General features: G+C 42.8%; 1 protein-coding gene across 1 annotated transcript in view; it reads left to right on the forward strand.

The window, feature by feature from the left end:
- The window catches only part of LOC134347305 (major histocompatibility complex class I-related gene protein-like), a 120,494-nt gene that overhangs the window by 15,284 nt on the left and 84,600 nt on the right, over positions 1-20,610 (forward strand). Inside the window, exon 3 of the mRNA XM_063049703.1 lies at positions 20,019-20,360. Coding sequence (XP_062905773.1) covers positions 20,019-20,360 — 342 coding nt within the window. The remainder of the gene's footprint in view (positions 1-20,018; positions 20,361-20,610) is intronic.

The raw sequence follows: 20,610 nt of genomic DNA on the forward strand, positions 1-20,610 counted from the left end.
CCATTGTCTGCCTTCTCATAAAATTCAACTTGGTTCCTGCTCACTGCCTTAAATACATCCGTTGACTTGGCCTGCAGAGCCTTCTTTGACAGAGAATTCCATAGATTTTTCACCTTTTTCCTGAAGAAATTCCTGCCCATGTAACATTTACAGATGTGTCCCTTCAGCCGGAGTCGGCACCCTCGGATCGTAAGCTCTCCTACTAATGGAACATTCTCTCCACATGAAATGGTTAAAACAGGGACTCCACAGGTGAAAAAATATCATGCAGTCATGGTAATATCTGACAACCATATCCTTTGTTCTTGGACTGTTGAATAATTGATAGCTGGAAGGATCCGTATTGGTGTTTTTTCTTTTTAACTGATCTCTGGGCGTGCTCAAGACTGCCTTGGTTTTTATAATCAGTGACGCAGAGAGAGAGAGAGAAAGAGAGAGAAAGAGAGAGAGAGAGATGGTATATAGTTCACTGTAAACTGAACAGGTCTCTTCATACTCCTTTCAACAGCTGAATAAGAATATTTCTGTTTGATAGATTGTAGTAATGATTATCTTGTTCCCCGACATACGGCAAATATTCAACAGATCAACATTCCTGCAGGTGTCATTGGACCAACTGTCGGAAACAATTGGAAGTGAATTTGCACAGATGCACTATTTCCTGAAAGAGGCACAAATTGTTAAGAAGCGTCAAACGGGAGAAAACGAAAAGATGAACATAGAACATGCAATAGTACAGCACATTACAGGCCCTTCGGCCCACAATGTTGTGCTGACCCTTAAACCCTGACTCACATTAAATTCCTCCATATACCTGTCTAGTAGTCTCTTAAACTTCACTAGTATATCTGCCTCTACCACTGACTCAGGCAGTGAATTCAACGCACCAACCACTCTCTGAGTAAAATACCTTCCTCTCTGAGTAAAATACCTTCCTCTCATATCCCCCTTGAACTTCCCACCACTTACCTTAAAGCCATGTCCTCTTGTATTGAGCAGTGGTGCCCAGGGGAACAGGCGCTGGCTATCCACTCTAAGTATTCCTCTTAAGATCTTGTACACCTCTATCATGTCTCCTCTCATCCTCCTTCTCTCCAAAGAGTAAAGCCCTAGCTCCCTTTATCTCTGATCATAATCTATATTCTCTAAATCAGGCAACACCCTGGTAAATTTCCTCTGTACCCTTTCCAATACTTCCACATCCTTCCTATACTGAGCCGACCAGAACTGGAAACAGTACTGCAAGTGTGGCCGAATCAGAGTTTTATAGAGCTGCATCATTACATAGCGACTCTGAAACTCTGGCCCTTGACTTCGAAAGCTAACACCCCATAAGCTTTCTGAACTACCCTATCTACCCGTGAGGCAATTTTCAGGGATCTGAGGATATGTACCCCCAGATCCCTCTACTCCTCCACACTACCAAGCATCCTGCCATTTACTTTGTACTCTGCCTTGGAGTTTGTCCTTCCAAACTGTTTCACCTCACACTTCTCCGGTTTGAACTCCATCTGCCACTTCTCAGCCAACTTCTACATCCTATCAAGTTCTCTCTGCAATATTCGACAATCCTCTACACTATCCACACCACCAATCCTCTGTGTTGTCTGCAAGCTTGACAACCCACATTTCTACCCCCACATCCAGGTCGTTAACAAAACTCACGAAAAGTAGAGGTCCCAGAACACATCCTTTTTGGACACCACTAGTCACAACTCTCCATTGTGAATGTACCCCCTCCAACACGACCCACTGCCTTCTGCAGGCAAGCAAATTCTGAATCCACGTGGCCAAACTTCCCTGGATCCCATGCCGTCTGACATTCTGAATAAGCCTACCGTGTGGTACCTTGTCAAAGGCCTTACTAAAATCCACGTAGATCAAATCCACTGCGCTACTCTCATCTACATGCCAGGTCACATCTTCAAAGAACTCTATCAGGCTTGTTAGACACAATCTGCCCTTCACAAAGCCATGTTGACTGTCCCTGATCAGACCATGATTTTCTAAATGCCCATAGATCTTATCTCTAATAATCTTTTCCAACAGCTTTCCCACCACAGACGTCACGCTCATTGGTCTATAATTACCCGGACTACCCCTACTACCTTTTCTGAACAAGGGGACAACATTCGGCACCCTCCAATCCTCCGGTACCATTCCAGTGGACAACGAGGACATAAAGATCCTAGCCAGAGGCTCAGCAGTCTCTTCCCTCGCATCGTGGAGCAGCCTGGGGAATACTCCTTCAGGCCCCGGGAACATATCCATCCTAATGTATTTTAACAACTGCAACACCTCCTCTCACTTAATATCAACATGCTGCAGAACATCAAGCTCACTCATATCGTCCTCGCCATCATCTCATTGGTAAATACCGAAGAGAAGTATTCATTGAGGACCTCGCTAACTTCCACAGCCTCCAGGCACATCTTCCCACCTTTATCTCTAATCGGTCCTACCTTCACTCCTGTCATTCTTTTGTTCTTCACATAACTGAAGAATGCCTTGGGGTTTTCCTTGACCCTTCTCGCCAAGGCCTTCTCATGCCCACTTCTTGCTCTTCTCAGCCCCTTCTTAAGTTCCTTTCTTGCTTCCCTATATTCCTCGATAGACCCACCTGAAGATTGCTTCCAAACCTCATGTATGCTGCCTTCTTCCACGTGACTAGATTTTCTCCCTCACTTGTCACCCATGGTTCCTTCACCCTACCATTCTTTATCTTACTCACCGTGACAAATTTATCGCTAGCATCCTGCAAGAGATCTCTAAACATCGACCACATGCCCTTAGGACATTATCCTGCAAAAACATCATCCCAATTCACACCCGCAAGTTCTAGCCTTATAGCCTCATAATTTGCCCTTCCCCAATTAAAAAAATTCCTGTCCTCTCCGATTCTATCCTTTCCCATGATAATACTAAATGCCAGAGAGCGGTGGTCACTGTCCCCCAGATGCTCACCCACTGAGATATCTGTGTCCCGCTCCGGTTCGTTACCTAGTACTGGATATAGTATGGCATTACCCCTAGACGGCTTGTCAACATACTGTGACAGGAATCCGTCCCTGACACACTGAACAAACTTTGTCCCATTTAAACACTTGGAAGTAATAAGATGCCAATCAATATTTGGGAAGTTAAAGTCACCCATGATATCAACCCTGTTATTTTTGTGCCTTTCCAAAATCTGCCTCCCAATCTGCTCCTCTGTATCTCTGCAGCTACCAGGGGGCCTATAGAATACCCCCATTAGAGCAACTGCTCCCTTCCTGTTCCTGACTTCCACCCATACTGACTCAAAGGAGTATCCTGCTACATTACCCACTTTTTCTGCAGCTGTAATAGTATCCCTGGCTGGTAATGTCACCCCTGCTCCCCTTTCACCCTCCCCCCATCTCTTTTGAAGCACTGAAACCCAGGAATATAGAGAATCCATTCCTGCCCTGGTGCCAGCCAAGTCTCTGTAATGGCCACTACATCATAATTCCGTGTATGTATCCAAGCTCTCAGTTTGTTCCCAATGCTTCTTGCATTGAGTACACACACTTATCCCTTCTACCTTACTACTTTACACCCTTTCCTCAAAGCGTCTCTATATGTTACATCTAGTTTTACTCCATGCACTTCTTTCACTGCTCTATTGCTCCGGCTCCCGAACCATGCTAGCAAACTTACCTGCAAGGATATCGCTCCCCCTTGAGTTCAGGTTCACCCCATCCAATCTGTACAGATCCCACCTTCCCCAGAAGAGATCCGAATGATCCAAAAATCTAAAATCCTGCTCCCTGCACGAACTCCTCAGCCACGTATTTAACTGCCATCTCATCCAATTCTTACCATCACTGTCACGTTGCACTGGCAGCAGTCCTGAGAATATCACCCTTGAGGTCCTGTTCTTCAGTCTTCTGCCTAGTTCCCGAAACTCACACTTCAGGACCTCATCCCTCTTCCTGCCATTGTCGTTGGTACCAACATGTATCACGACTTCAGGTTGCTTTCCCTCTCGTACCAGGATGTCGTGCATCCGGTCAGAAACATCCCGTACTCTGGCACCCGGCAGGCAACAAACCATGCAGGCGCCCTTTTCACGTCCACAAAATCTCCTGACTTCTCCCCTGACTATAGAGTCTCCAATGACCACAGCTCTTCTCTTCTCCGTCCCATCCTTCTGCACCACAGAGTCAGACTCAGTGCCACTGATATTGAAGAGACTGGACAAAATAGTGGCAGAAATTATCAACGACATATCAACTCTGGAGGAAAGAATTCTGGAGATAAAGTAACGACAGGATCTGAATCAAACTGTCGAAACACTCAAGGTAACTTTAATGTAAAATAGTGTGGCTGGATTTGGGAATTGCATCAATTTTGATGCTGATGTTATTTTATGGATTGGTCAGACTGGACACCCAAGAGGTGACAGATTGCGAGGCTGCTGTGACCTTCACCTGTTTTTCCTTCCTCCTTTTTGGACACTGCCTCCAACCATATCACAAAAGGCCGCAGCTGTAGCATTTCAACTTCTTTACCCTCCTACGTCTGTTCCAGCATTTCCTCCTTCGTGTCCTGGCTGCCGACAAACAAAACGAGGGGTTCTGGGACATCACAGCAGCGGCATCCACTCTAGCCACTTCACACGATTTCCCTTGCAGTCTCTTTGGTCTGCCTCACTGGACCACGAAACTATCGCAGAGTCGGTCGACCCCACCGTTATCGTTAAATCTAAAACTTTCTGGTGGGCTCAGCTCAGGCCATCCTTCGTCATTTTCAGAAAGACTTAGTCGACCCTACCTAGATTATCCAACCCAGAATACTCCTCATACACTCAATATTTGTGACCTGCATAATCCATGGCTCTCTCTTCAGCTTTTTGAATCACTGTCATTATCGTTCTCCAGTTACTCTCACCTCCCTCCAAACGCTGCCACACTTCCCCTTTAAAAAGGCGGTATCTTTCATCGTTGCTGGCATTCACGGTACTTGCCCATATACAATCCCACACCCCCTGGGCCATCGTGTCGCACATATTCCTCGGGCACTTCGCTTTTACCAACACGTGCATATACTTCCACGGTGCCTAGTGGCGACTCGAGTAGCAGCAATACTCTTAATGGATATAATTAAATATTCTCATTTCAGCCTGATAAGGCAAAAAGGCAGAACTGCTTCCAAACTCAGTGCAGCCAACAAAGATGTCTTAATGCATTTTAACGAGCTATCGCTGCTTAAAACCGACAGAAACACCACTGAATCCATGGAGGAAGCATGTGTGTAGATCGGGGTTATAAGTGTATTTAAGGAAACGAAGTTTTAAATTCCCAATACTGTCTATCTTGCTGGCAAACGTGAAGTCACTAGTGAATAAACTCGATGATCTCTGAGCTTGTGTGCTGAATCAAAGGTTCATTAGGACCGTGTGTGCCCTTTGTTTCATGGAATCCTGGTTAAATCCTTCCGTACTGAATGCAGCAATTCAGACTGACAGGTTTACTTTACACAGTCAAGATAGGTTTTAGAGTCTCTCAAAAGAAGAGGTGGATTAGTATGCCTCATGATCAACTCTTCTCGGTTCACAAATATATCAATGCTGTCTCAATTCTGTTCAACTGACCAGGAATATCTGGCAGTTAGTGACGTCCTTTCTACCTACCACAGGATTTCTCCGGGGTCATTTTGGTAGCAAAGGTACCTCAGGCCAATGTCAGTCAGGCTTTAGATAATCTGATAAATGGAATCAACATGCATGAAACAGTAAATTTTAACGCCTTCAACATTGTTTTGGGAAATTGTAACCAGGCCAATCTGAAAAAAAGGATACTGAACAATTAGCATCAACAGATCACTTGCAATAATAGAGGAAATAACACACTAGGCCACTGTTACACCACCGTCAAGAATGCATATTGTGTTATTCCACGCCTTCACTTTGGGACATTGGATCGTCTGACAGCATTTCTACTCTCTGACTATAGGCAGAGTCTAAAGTCTGCAGTACCAGTAGTGGGAACCAAGAAAGTACGGACAAGGGAAGCACAGGACGCGTGCAGGACTTCTTTGAATCGGTGGACTGGACTGTATTCAAGGGATTCATCGTCGAATCTGGATGAGTATGCTGACTTCATTAAAACCTGTGTGGATGAGTGTGGGCCTACAAAGACTTACTGTACATTCCCAAACAAAAAGCTGTCGATGAACCAGGAGGTCTGTCATCTTCTGATGGCTAGATCTGTGACATTCAAATCTGCTGACACAGGTATGATTTGCAGAGGGCTACTTCCAGAATGAAGAGACAATTTTGAATGAGGATGGAGGAGGACATCAGATGCCCGGCAACTCTGGCTAGGTTAGCAAGACATTACTTCCAACAAAGCGAAACTCAATAGCATGAATGACCAGATGAACTCAACACCTTCTATGCCAGTATTAAAGGGAGAATACAACTACGGCTGTGAAGATCCCTGCTGCACCTGATGACCCTGTGAACTCTGTCTCAGAAGCCGATGTTAGGCCGTCTTTAAAAAGAGTGAACCCTCGCATGGCGGAATGTCCTGATGCAGTACCTGGTAAAGCTATAATAACCTGTGCAAACCAGCTGGTGGAGTATTCAAGGAGATTTTCAATCTCTCACTGCTATGGGCGGAAGTTCCCACTTGCTTCAAAAACGCAACGATTATACAGGTGCCTAAGAAGAATAATGTGAGCTGCCTTAATGACTATCGTCCGGTAGCACTCACATTTACAGTGATTAAAATCTTTGAAAGGTTGCTCATGACTAGGCTGAACTCCTGCCTCAGCAAGGACTTGGACCATTGCAATTTGCCTATCGGCACAATAGGTCAATGGCAGATGCAATCTCAATAGCTCTCCGCATGGCTTTAGACAACACAAATACCTAAGTGAGAATGCTGTTCATCAACCATAGCGCAGCATTTAATACGATTATTCCTACAATCCTGACTGCCAAATTTCAGAACCTGGGCCTCTCTACCTCCCTCTGCAATTGGATCCTCGACTTTCCATTCATGAGGCCGCAATCTACTTGGATTGGTGATGACATTTCCTCCTCGCTAATGATCAACACTGGTGCATCTCAGGGGTGTGTGCTTAGACCACTGTTCTACTCTCTATATATCCATGATTGTGTGGCGAGGCATAGCTCAAATACCATCTATAAATATGCTGACAATACAACCATTGTTAGTAGAATCTCAGGTGGTGACAAGAGGGTGTACAGGAGAGTGGTATGCCAACTAGTGGAGTGGTGCCGCAGCAAAAACTTAGCACTCAACGTCAGAAAGACGAAAGAATTGATTGTGGACTTCAGGAAGGGTAAGACGAAGGAACACATACCAATCCTCATAGAGGGCTCAGGAGTAGAGGGCGTGAGCAGTTTCAGGCTCCTGGGTGTCAAGATCTCTGAGGATCTAACCTGGTCGCTTCATATCAATGCAGTTATAAAGAAGACAAGACAGCGGCTATACTTCATAAGGAGTATAAAGCGATTTGATATGTCAACAAATATACTCACAAACTTCCGTGGAGAGCATTCTGAAAGGCTACGTCATGATCTGGCATGGTGGGGAGTCATGGTTTTACTGCACAGGACTGAAACAGGCTGCAGAGGATTGTAAATGTAGTCAGCTCCATCTTGGGTACAAGCCTACAAAGTACGCAGGGCATCTTTAAGGAGCTGTGTGTCAGAACGGCACCATCCATTATGAAGTAACTCCAGTACCGAAGGCATGCCCTTTTATCACTGTTACCATCAGGTAGGAGGTACAGAAGCCTGAAAGCACACACTCAGTGCTTCAGGAACAGCTTCGTTCCCTCTGCCATCATATTCCTAAATTGAACATGAACCCTTGGACACTACCTCACTTTTTAAATATATAGTATTTCTGTTTTTGCACGATTTTAATCTATTCAATACATGTCTACTGCAATTTATTTATTTATTTATTTATTTATTATTATTATTATTTTATTTTGTGTTTTTCTTCTATATTATGTATTGCTTTGAACTGCTGCTGCTCAGTTAACAAATTTCACGTCACGTGCCATTGGTAATAGCCGTGATTCTGATAGCTTTGTTGTGCATCAGGTGAATTTTTAATCATTTCCCCGAACTTGCGCCAGTATTCTGAAATGCCAGATGCGACTTTAAGTGAGGGCAAATCTGATAAAAAGTTATGTTTCTCTCCGGGGGTGAAGAACATATGCATTGTCGTAAGTAATGTCAAGGACTGGCTCGGATCATTAGGGTTCTCAAGTTGACGTGGGTTGATCTCTATAGGTGTCATCCTGACTAATATATCTGGGCAAAAACTCTCCCTGAAATATCTCTACACTATTTCCCACAGTATGCAAAACATAAAAGGCGGGTACAGTTAAGCAGCACGTAATTAAAACCGCAGAGTATGTATTCTGTGATCTGCCGCTTTTGAACACCTGAACTGATGATGTCTACTGTATTCCTTTGCATCACACTCGCAAAACGTGTATTCTAAAATGCAGCTCCTTGAACGAGTACACACGCTCACACTCTGGCATCCCAAACCGTCGGTAAATACACTTCGCAACTGGCTGCTCCATCTCAGCAAATTAACACGTAAAGTTTCCTCTATATGTAAGAGAGGGAACACACGTCACCCCCACACAACACGTTTATATCTACCACTTCAGCTCTCCGTGTACGTTATAGCCCATGTTCCCATGTACCACAAATCCATGTGTGAGTGCTATTTTTTAAAAAAAGTTCTCACCCACTTAGACTACTAAGATCACTGACTACACGATGGGTCACCAAGGTATCCCACTCCTGATACTAAATGTTGTTGGGTGAATTAGTCACCGGAGAAATTACTAATAAATACAAAGCAGCTTCTTTAATTAACAAAACAAGGTACAGCAGGCATCATATGGAGATGGTTTTGGGGAAAGGTCTGCTGGCCCAACACGGGGCTCCATATTTTATGTACTAAAAGTCAAAGGACAACTCCATATTTACAATGTATGAACAATGCTTTCGGTTTGCACCTACCTTCAAATTCACACCTCCTGATTCACATCGACACTACAGACATCCAAATGAAGTTTAATCAACGTTGTCTGGACTGGGATTCATAGCTTTTCAAAACCCATTGTTCAGAGCTGCAGTCCCAATTAAATGCACAACACATTTTTAGATGTTAGACTGGTAGACAAAGTCAATTGTTAAACGTGTATGTACTAAACGCAAAAAATCACTCTAATAACCATATAAAAAGTTTTGTTTTCAGCTATATAAAGTGTAAAAGAGAGACAAAAGTGAATATTTGACCACTGTAAAACGACCCTAGAGAGATAGTACTGGGATGAAAGAAATGGTGGGTGAACTTAATGACTGCTTTCACTTATGGAAACCATGTTGACTTTGGCCTATTTTATCATATGTGTCCAAATATACAAGAGCATATACTTAACAATCAACTCGGGCATCTTCCCAACCACCAAATTCAGGTTAAATTTCCTGTTATCTGCCTCACTCCCTTTTTGAAGATTAGAATGACATTTGCAATTTTACAGTCCTCATGAGCCATGCCAAAATCTGTTATTTCTAGAAAGATCATTGAGAATGCCTCCATAATCCCTTCCGAAACTTCATTCAGAACTCTGAGGTCTAGTCCATCTGGTCCAAGTGACCTTCAGACCTTTGAACTTCCTAAGTACCTTCTGCCTAGTAATAACAGTTGTGCTTACTCCTGCCCCTGACAATCGGGAACATATGATACACTGCTGGTGTCTTGTACAGTGAAGACGGATGCAAAATCCATATTCTGTTTTGCCGTCGTTTCCTTGAAACCCATTATTATCTCTCCAGAGTTATTTTCCATCGGTCCAATATCTGTTCTTACATCTCTTTTACCCTTTATATATCAGGAAAAACTCTTTTAATATGCTCTTTGATATAATTAGCTTGCTTGCCTTCATACTTCGCCTTTTCCCACCTTTTGGCTTTTTTTTTGCTTCCTATTGGTTTTAAAAAGTTTCCAAGTCCTTCAGTATTTACCCTCTCTTTTGCTTCTGTGCTGTTTTTGCCTTCCCTTGCGAGTCACAGTTGTGTCAACTTGCCTTTAGAATTCTCCTTCTTCGGGATGTATCTGTCTAGTACCGTACGAATTTCTTCCAGAAACTGCAGCCATTGCCGTTCTGCCGTCATCCCTCAAAGTGTCCCATTCAAGTCAACTTTGGCCAATTCCTCCAACGTGCCTCTATAATTCCCTTTACCCTATTGTAATACTAGTACATTTGAGTTTAGCTTCTCCCTCCCATACTGAGGGGTAAACATCATATGATGATCACTACCACCTTAATCTCCTTAATCTATTTCAGTTCATTACACAAAACCCATTCCAAAATAGACTTTCCCCTAACTGGCTCAACCACAAGTTGTTCTAAAAGGGCATCTTGTGGGCATTCTACAAATTCTCTACTTCGGATCCAGCACCGATCTGATTTTCCCAATCTACCTGCACATTGAAATGCCTATTTATGATTGTACCATTGCCTCTTTGACATGCCTTTTCCATCTCCCATTGTAACTTGAAACCTATATCCTGACTACAGTTTGGAGGCCTGAATATAACTGCAATCAGGGTCTTTTTACATTTTTTATCTTAAATCCTTGTGCAAGGATTGTACATTTTTTCAACATATGTTTTCTCTTTCCAAGGATTTGAATTCATTTTGTTTTACCATCAGACCCTCCCCAAGACCTCTGTCTACCTGCCTCTGCTTTCAATAAATTAAGAAACATAGAAACATAAAAAATCTACTGCACAGTACAGGCCCTTCGGCCCATAAAGTTGTGCCGAATATTGTGCATGTCTCTGGGAGCTGAACGTCCAAGGATACACAGTGTATCGGAAGGATAGGAAGGTAGGCAGAGGGGAAGGCGCGGCTTTATTGGTAAGAAATGATATTCAATCATTAGAAAGAGGTGATATAGGATCAGAAGGTGCAGAATCTTTATGGGTTGAGCTAAGAAATAGCAGGGGTAAAAGGACCCTGATGGTAGTTATCTATAGGCCTCCAAAGAGTTGCAGGGATGTGGACTACAAATTACTACTGGAAATAGAAAAGGCTTGTCAGAAGGGCAGTGTTATGATAATTGTGGGGGATTTTAACATGCGAGTAGATTGGGAAAATCAAGTCAGCTTGGATCTCGGGAGAGAATTTGTAGAATGTCTGCGAGATGGCTTTTTAGAACAGCTTGTTGTTGAGCCTACTAGGGGATCGGCTGTACTGGATTGGATATTGTGTAATGAACCGAAGATGATTGGAGAGATTGAGGTGAAGGAACTCTTAGGAGACAGTGATCATAACATGACTGAGTTCACTATGAAATTAGAAAAAGTGAAGCCGAAATCTGATGTGTCGGTATTTCAGTGGAGTAAAGGAAATTACAGTGGAATGAGAGAGGAACTGGCCAAAGTTGACTGGAAAGAGACACTGGCGGGAAAGACAGCAGAGCAGCAGTGGCTGGAGTTTATGCGAGAAATGAGGAATGTGCAAGACAGGTATATTCCAAAAAAGAAGAAATTTTCGAGTGGAAAATGGATGCAACCGTGGTTGACAAGAGAAGTCAAAGCCAAAGTTAAAGCAAAAGCGAGGGCATACAAGGAAGCAAAAATTAGTGGGAAGAGAGGGGATTGGGAAGTTTTTAAAACCTTACAAACGGAAACCAAGAAGGTCATTAAGAGAGAAAAGATTAACTATGAAAGGAAGCTAGCAAATAATATCGAAGAGGATACTAAAAGCGTTTTCAAGTATATAAAGAGTAAAAGACAGGTGAGAGTAGATATAGGACTGATAGAAAATGATGCTGGAGAAATTGTAATAAGAGATGAGGAGATGGCAGAGGAACTGAACGAGTATTTTGCATCAGTCTTCACTGAGGAAGACAGCAGTATACCGGATACTCAAGGGTGGCAGAGAAGAGAAGTGTGTGCAGTCACAATTACGACAGAGAAAGTACTCAGGAAGCTGAATAGGCTAAAGTTAGATAAATCTCCTGGACCAGATGGAATGCATCCTCGTGTTCTGAAGGAAGTAGCTGTGGAGATTGCGGAGGCATTAGCGATGATCTTTCAAAAGTCGATAGATTCTGGCATGGTTCCGGAAGACTGGAAGATTGCAAATGTCACTCCGCTATTTGAGAAAGGGCAAGGAAGCAAAAAGGAAATTATAGACCTGTTAGCTTGACATCTGTGGTTGGGAAGTTGTTGGAGTCGATTGTCAAGGATGAGGTTACAGAGTACCAGGTGGCATATGACAAGATAGGCAGAACCCAGCATGGATTCCTTAAAGGAAAATCCTGCCTGACTAACCTATTACAATTTTTTCAGGAAATTACCAGTAGGCTAGACAAGGGAGATGCAGTGGATGTTGTATATTTGGATTTTCAGAAGGCCTTTGACAAGGTGCCAGACATGAGGCTACTTAACAAGATAAGAGCCCATGGAATTACGGGAAAGTTACATACGTGGATAGAGCGTTGGCTAATTGGCAGGAAACAGAGAGTGGGAATAAAGGGATCCTATTCTGGTTGGCTGCCGTTTACCAGTGATGTTCCGTAGGGATCAGTGTTGGGGCCGCTTCTTTTTACATTGTACATCAACGATTTAGATTATGGAATAGATGGTTTTGTGGCTAAGTTTGCTGACGATACGAAGATAGGTGGAGGGGCCGCTAGTGCTGAGGAAATGGAGAGTCTGCAGAGAAACTTGGCTAGATTGGAAGAATGGGCAGAGAAGTGGCAAATGAAGTACAATGTTGGAAAGTGTATGGTTATGCACTTTGGCAGAAACAATAAACGGGCAGGCTATTATTTAAATGGGGAAAGAATTCAAAGTTCTGAGATGCAACGGGACTTGGGAGTCCTCGTACAGGATACCCTTAAAGTTAACCTCCAGGTTGAGTCGGTAGTGAAGAAGGCGAATGCAATGTTGGCATTCATTTCTGGAGGAATAGAGTATAGGAGCAGGGATGTGTTGTTGAGGCTCTATAAGGCGCTGGTGAGACCTCACTTGGAGTACTGTGGGCAGTTTTGGTCTCCTTATTTAAGAAAGGATGTGCTGATGTTGGAGAGGGTACAGAGAAGATTCACTCGAATGATTCCCGGAATGAGAGGGTTAACATATGAGAAACGTTTGTCCGCTTTTGGACTGTATTCCTTGGAGTTTAGAAGAATGAGGGGAGACCTCATAGAAACATTTCGAATGTTGAAAGGCATGGACAGAGTGGATGTGGCAAACTTGTTTCCCGTGGTGGGGGAGTCTAGTACGAGAGGGCATGACTTAAGGATTGAAGGGCGCCCTTTCAGAACAGATATGCGAAGACATTTTTTTCGTCAGAGGGTGGAAAATCTATGGAATTTGTTGCCACGAGCAGCAGTGGAGGCCAAGTCATTGGGTGTATTTAAGGCAGCGATTAATAGGTATCTGAGTAGCCAGGGCATCAAAGGTTATGGTGAGAAGGCAGGGGAGTGGGACTAAATAGGAGAAAATGGATCAGCTAATGATAAAATGGCGGAGCAGGCTCGATGGGCCGAATGGCCTACTTCTGCTCCTTTGTCTTATGGCCTTATCGTCTCATGGAATATATCCTTACCTTAGAAATTTGTAGGCTTACCCATAGCCCTCTATTTTTCTAAGCTCCATGTACCTATCCAAACGTCTCTTAAATGACCCTATCGTACCCGTTTCCACTACTATTGCCGGCAGCCCATTGCAGGCACTCACTACTCTCCGCGTAAAAAAACTTACCCCTGACATCTTTTCTGTACCTACTCCCCAGCACCTTAAACCTGTGTCCTTTTGTGGCAACCATTTCAGCCCTGGGAAAAAGCCTCTGACTATCCACACGATCAATGCCTCTCATTACTTTATGCACCTCTATCTGGTCGCCTCTCATACTCCGTCGATCCAAGGAGAAAAGGCTGAGTTCACTCAACCATCTTCATGAGGCAGGCTCCCCAATCCAGGCAACATCCTTGTAAATCTGCTCTGCACCCTTTCTATGGTTTCCATCACTTTCCTGTAGTGAGGCGACCAGAACTGAGCACAGTACTCCAATTGAGGTTTGACCAGAGTCCTATGTAGCTGCAACATTACCTCTTGGCTCCTAATTTCAGTTCCACGATTGATGGAGGCTAATACAGTATGCCTCCTTAACCACATATGCGACCTGTGCAGCTGCTTTGAGCGTCCTATGGACACGGACTCCAAGATCCCTCTGATCCTCCACACTGTCAGAGTCTTACTATTAATACTATATTCTGCCATCATATTTGATCTACCAAAATGAACCACCTCATGCAGGGCTGGAGAAAGGAAAATCTAATAGGAGAGGGCAGAAGACCATAGAAGAAAGAAAAGGGGGAGGAGCAACAGAGAAAGGTAATGAGCAGGCAAGGAGATAAAGTAAGAAATGGACAAGGGGCTGGGGGATGGTAAAGTAGAGTGGGGTGGGGGACATCAATGAATGTTCGAGAAATTGATGTTCATGCCAGCAGGTGGAGACTACCAGATGGAATATAAGGTGTTGTTCCTCTAACCTGATTATGGCTTCATTTAGTTCTACTTTCATTGCTATTTTAGATTTTGTTCACTTGTTACACTGCAACTCATCTCCCTGATTGCAAATTTGCCCTGTAAGCTCACTTTCTTTCCTGACAGTATCACTGCACATTGAATCCAGTTGTATACCAGATGCAACATTCTTAGCTCTATAATTCTGGTTCCCATTCCTCTACCAATTTAGTTTAAAAATTGCCCAATAGCACCACGAAACCTGCCCACCCCCATCCCTCATCCCAGGGTTCAGGTATAACCAGTACCCTTTGTGAAGGCAGGTCATTCCTTCCTCAGAAGAGATCATAATGATCCAGGGTTCCAAAGCCCTATTTCTTGTACCAGTTACTCATCCACACATTCATCTGCCAAGTTTTCTTATTATTTCCCTCACTGGCACGTGGCGTAGGCAGCAATCCAAAAATTACTACTCTGGAGTTCTTCTTTTTCAATTTTGTACCTAATTCCCAAAATTTTATTTTCAGGATATCCTCCCTTTTCCTACCTATGTCATTGCTGCCAATATATACTGATATTGCTGGATGCTCACCCTGCCCCCCTAGAATACCGTAGACCAGATCTGAGACATCAATTTCCCTGGCATCTAGGAGGCAATGTACCAATAGGCCTCTTTCACGTCTACATAATCTCGTGACTGCTACTCGAACTATTACTGCTACAGTCCACTTCTTCCCCCTCCTCTTTGAGCCGCAGCGCTAGACTCAGTGCCTGAGAGCCAGTAGCTGTGCACTCTCCCCATCCCCGGTAGATCACCGCCCAATAATATCCATACTTATTGTTGGGATGATGGCCACAGGTGTGGTCTGCACTGGCTGCCCACTTCCATTTTCTCTCCTGACAGTCACACAGGTACGTGCCAGGTTAGGGATGACAACCTCCATACAGCTCTTATCTGTCACTTCCTCAGTTTCCCGTGTGGTCCAAAGGTCAAGAAGTTGCAGTACTAGTCCCTCAATGAGTTCTCTGAGGACCTGCAGCTCTGTCCCCCTATGTAGATTGTTTGGTTAGGAGACCGGAGAATTCCGATCTCTCACACAAATACTTAACACAGCCCCGGGAGCCATTCCCACTGCAGTAACTATACACTAACAGATGAAGAATGACGAGGAACAGACTGACTAGAAACTTACCTCAACCAAACCTGTTCACACTCTAACACTGGTCCACTCACACAATGACCTCTCTGCTTGGCCCTACATTATCTTTAATTGCCATTGCTCATGAATCGTGATTTCAGTGGGCCATCGGAAACAGTCGAAAGCCTGCAAACTCTACTTTTTAAAATCTCTCTTCCAGACCCTGATAAACCTTCTGGAATTCTTTGAGTATATAACAAGCAGGCTAGGCAAAGAGGAATCGGTGAACGTTGTGTACTTGGATTTTGAGAACGCCTTTGAAAGGTGCCGCACATGAAACTGCCTAATAAGATAATATGTCGTGGTATTACAGGAAAGATATTATCCCGGATAAAGGACTGACTTATTGGCAGAAGGCAAAGAGTAAGAATATACCGGTTGACTCGAGGTCTGTTTTGGGGCTGCTGCTTTTTACCTTATATTCCAATGAATTGGAAGAAAGAATTGATGGTTTTGTGCCCAGGTTTGTGGATCATACGAAGGTCGGTAGATGGTGAAAGAGTGTTCAGGAACCAGGGAGGATGCAGAAGGAATTAGAATAATGGGCAAAGAAGGGGTGATGGAATATCGTGTCAGGAAGTGTATGATCATGAACGTTGATGGAAGGGGAAAAAAAGCATAGACTACTTCTAAAAGGCAGAAAATTCGAAAATGTGCAGGATTCTCTGAAGGTTGTCTTGCAGGTTGAGTCGGTGGTAAGAAAAGAAAATGTCATGCTATCACTTATTTGGAGAGGGTTAGAATAAGAAAGCAAGGCTGTAACGTTGAAACTTTATAAGACATTATTGAGACCGTACTTCAAGCATTGAAAGCTGTTTTTGGGCCCCTTATCTAAAGAACGGATGTGCTGGCGTTAGAAAATAGAACATAGAATAGTACAGCACATTACAGGCCTTTTGGCCCACAATGTTGTGCCGACCCTCAAACCCTGTCTCCCATATAAGCCCCCACCTAAAATTCCTGCATATACCTTTAAATTCCTCCATATACCTGTCTAGAAGCCTCTTAAACTTCACTAGTGTATCTGCCTCCACCACTGACTCAGGCAGTGCATTCCACGAACCAACCACTCTCTGAGTAAAAAACCTTCCTCTAATATCCCCCTTGAACTTCCCACCCCTTACCTTAAAGCCATGTCCTCTTGTATTGAGCAGTGGTGCCCTGGGGAAGAGGCGCTGGCTATCCACTCTATCTATTCCTCTTATTAGAGATGGTGGAAAGGAGATTCACGAGAATGATCCGGGATATGGAAGGGTTAACGTATGAGAAGCATTTTATAGCTCTGGGCCCGTATTCACCGGAGTTTAAAAGAATGAGAGGAGATGTCATTGAAGCTGAGCGGTTACTGAAATACCTAGATTGAGTGGTAATGTAGCGAACGTTTTCTACAGTGTCGAAGTCTAGGACCGGAGGGCACAGCTTCAGAATACAGAGACAAACTTTTTGCAGAAAAATGAGGAAGAAGTTCTTTAGCAAGCGGGTGGGGAATCTGTAGAATTCATTGCCACAATCAGCTATGGAGGCTAATTCATTTGTTAAATTTAAATCGGTGGTTGATAGTTTCTTCATTATAGCAAGGGCATCAAAGCTTGTGAGAAGAAGTCGGGAGAATGGGGTTGAGAGTGATAGTAAATCAGCCATGATGGAATGGAGGAGCAGACTCGATATGTCGAGAAACTTAATTTACTCCCATATCTTCTTCTCTTATGATTTTTACAACTGATCAAAACTGCACACAGTAATAATTTTAAATTTTTATATCCCCACATAGTTTAAGATTCTTTTAATTTAATGGGCTCGTCGGGATAAGTAAACGTTAGGCATGATAAGGTTCAATAATTTCAACATTGCTAATTTTTTCGGTTTAAAAAAGTAGACACTTTTGGTTAATTCCGCAAACAAAGATATCGTTAATGCTTAGTCATGATTGTGAGAAGATGTTCGAATATGCTAATCGCCTGAGCAACTGTTTTGTTCTTCTTGTTTAGTAATCAGCATTTTCCAGCAGGCTGTGGAGGAGCACAGAACGGAAACTGCGGATGAGGGGTAAACCATGAAACATGGAATAAAATGAGGTTATTGACAGAACTATAACTGCGCACTGAATAGCTCTCGAAGTTTGTTGTGCTGTGCAGATCATCACAGAAAGAAGTTCAGGGCAGTTGACAATACGCAGCACGCTGGGAGAGCTTTCTTCTGTCGTCATTTCATGAAGTAAATTACATCTATTTATTTCCACTTCCTTTGTGTACGATCTATTAACACAGTTAACAATTTTAAACATTCGCTTTCTCTAGAGCAGCTCACGTCTACATTTGTTTTTACTTGCATTTCATTTCACCCTACTGGCAAAGCAAAGGCTAGATGGAGATCTGTTGTCTGAGATGCGTCATGCTATTTATTTTTAGCAGCAGATGTGACTCGGGATTTCTGGTTCATTGTTTCTTTGCTTAAAAATTCCGCAGTAATGGCACAGTTCATGTGTTATAAATAGGACACAATTTCTAAAGCAAAGGACTGTGGTTTGGCCAAGTTACAATCAATACAGAGTGCATCTAAATATGGGACTGCCAGTAATCTTACAGGTAGAGAACGTATTCTATCCTTTTCTCGCAGTCATTGGGGTTCCCGGTAAGACGTTTAAACAAACCTAGCGCGTTTCTTTCTTTAGGAACTTTAGATGTTTCCATTTTAACTTGGTGTGTTTTATTTGCAAACAATATTATCTAGTTTTAGTGCGTTCAGAACGTTCCAAATTTCTACCAATATTAAAAATAACAGTCTCAGAGCTATGCAGAGAAAATTAAGTAGAGGCTGAGCTTATTTAGTGCAATTGTCACGGACAAATACTTTTCTAAAATTTTAGGTAATATGCATTTTGGCATTGTAACACAACCGCAGATGACAGTGTTTTTAGTTTTACCGATACAAGGTTAATGGGAACAAATGAAAATAATAAAATGTTTGTCGGCATCTCGTTTAACCAGTGCTATGTGATTGTCTAAATTAATTTAAGGTCACCCACGCAAACCTCTGATTACCTTGTAGTAATGAAATCCCTCCGACCCAGTCGGCATGAAGCTTTCTGCTAAACAGAAGCTTTTAATATACAACCTAATGTGATTGATCCGGGAATAGTGCGACTGCTGCTACTTACGTTGCAAACCGCGGAATAAATTGGAGCTTTAACTCATATGTTTTGATCATGTCCTTTGTTGAAAAAATATTAGAAAGATATTTTTCATATTCTCTCAACTGTTTTGAATATTGACTTACAACCTCACGCAATTACTGCCATTTTTGGGTTACCAATGATAGAATCAAGTGATTTGCACTTTTAAGGTCGCTTTCTAGACAAGAATGCATGAAGGGCCTAATAGAACTCGAGAAGTAGTTATTGAGATACTGTGAATGTCTATTTCTATTTTCTACGCTTCTTCTGTAAGGTGCTACCTGGGATTCCAACGCAAAATTACAGTCTATAGTATTGGCTGAAATATATAGTATTTCAACATTTTGAAGATTCAGAGAATCTGTAAGACTTTGCTTTGGAGGAATATGAGACTAGTTCAAAGAATCAATTCAGACATTACTGAATAGCAGACCAGGAATAAAAGGTGGAATGGCCTCTTCGTGTTCAATTTTGCACGTTTTTCGGCAAAATAAAACAGAATCCAATGCCACAATACAGGAAAGATAGAGTAAACCCGGCATCTTCAAGGAATCTCCGTTAGTGAGAGTCACGTAGCAGCCTACCATTTTACTGTCCTCGAAATGAGTTTCCCAGAGATAATTCGACAATGCAGGGTTCAGTTGCGTATTCTGCAATGGGCTATGTTTACTATTTTCCCTATTACTTGAGCTGTAATTATTCCCAATTGCACGTATGTAATATTGGGCAGATCCTAACATTGTCTATCATTAAGGATGGATTCGCCAGGGTAGCTTTGATTAGTTTCTCGTGAAATTCAGTGATGAGGTGTCAGTGCCTGCATGCTTCATTTTCATTACGTAAAGCTCACCGCCCACCGGAAAACGCAAACCATAAACCAGTAGAACGCTGCCAAGCAAAGACTCAACTGTTTTAAAATAATTACTTGAATCAACGAAACATTAATTTTCATTTCCACTCAACATCAACTGGATTGTGTCAGAGAGCAAGTGCAATGGAGTAGGAAAGTAAAAATAGCAATTTTAAGCAAAAACAAACGTAAGTAAATATTAATTTGCTTTAATCTTTTCATAGCTAATTTGCTCGCAATCATCATTTTCTCCCGTGGAAACTGTGGTCTCTCGAAATGCATCACTCGTTACCTGGTGGGCATGGCGATGGGCGATCTAATGGTCCTGATAACTGAAGTAATTCTTTATGAGATTGTAGACGGCTACTTCCCATATTCCGTTTTCAATCATACTCCGTTTTGCAGATGGAATCTTGTCGTGCACTTCATCTCAATTGACTGCTCTGTCTGGTTGACCGTGGCTTTTACCTTTGATCGATTTGCTGCTATTTGTTACGAGTCGCTGAGAACGAATTACTGCACTGAAAGGACAGCAGCTATTGTGATAGCGGTCGTGTGTTCCTTGAGTATTTTGGAAAATGCTCCATTCTATCTTATATATGAACCACGAGAAATAATTGACAACATACAGTGGTCCTGCTATGTAAAATCAAGTTTTTACACTTCGCCCATATGGGTGGCATTTTTGTGGTTAGAAACTCTCATGACAACAATTTCCCCTTTTGTGCTAATCTTGCTGCTGAATTCTTTAACTATCAGACATATTATCCAGGCAAACAGACTCAGGAGTGGACTTCGTGGAAATAATCAGTTTAA

The sequence above is a fragment of the Mobula hypostoma genome, chromosome 5 (genome assembly GCF_963921235.1).
Source record: "Mobula hypostoma chromosome 5, sMobHyp1.1, whole genome shotgun sequence".
NCBI classification, from domain to species: Eukaryota; Metazoa; Chordata; class Chondrichthyes; order Myliobatiformes; family Myliobatidae; genus Mobula; species Mobula hypostoma.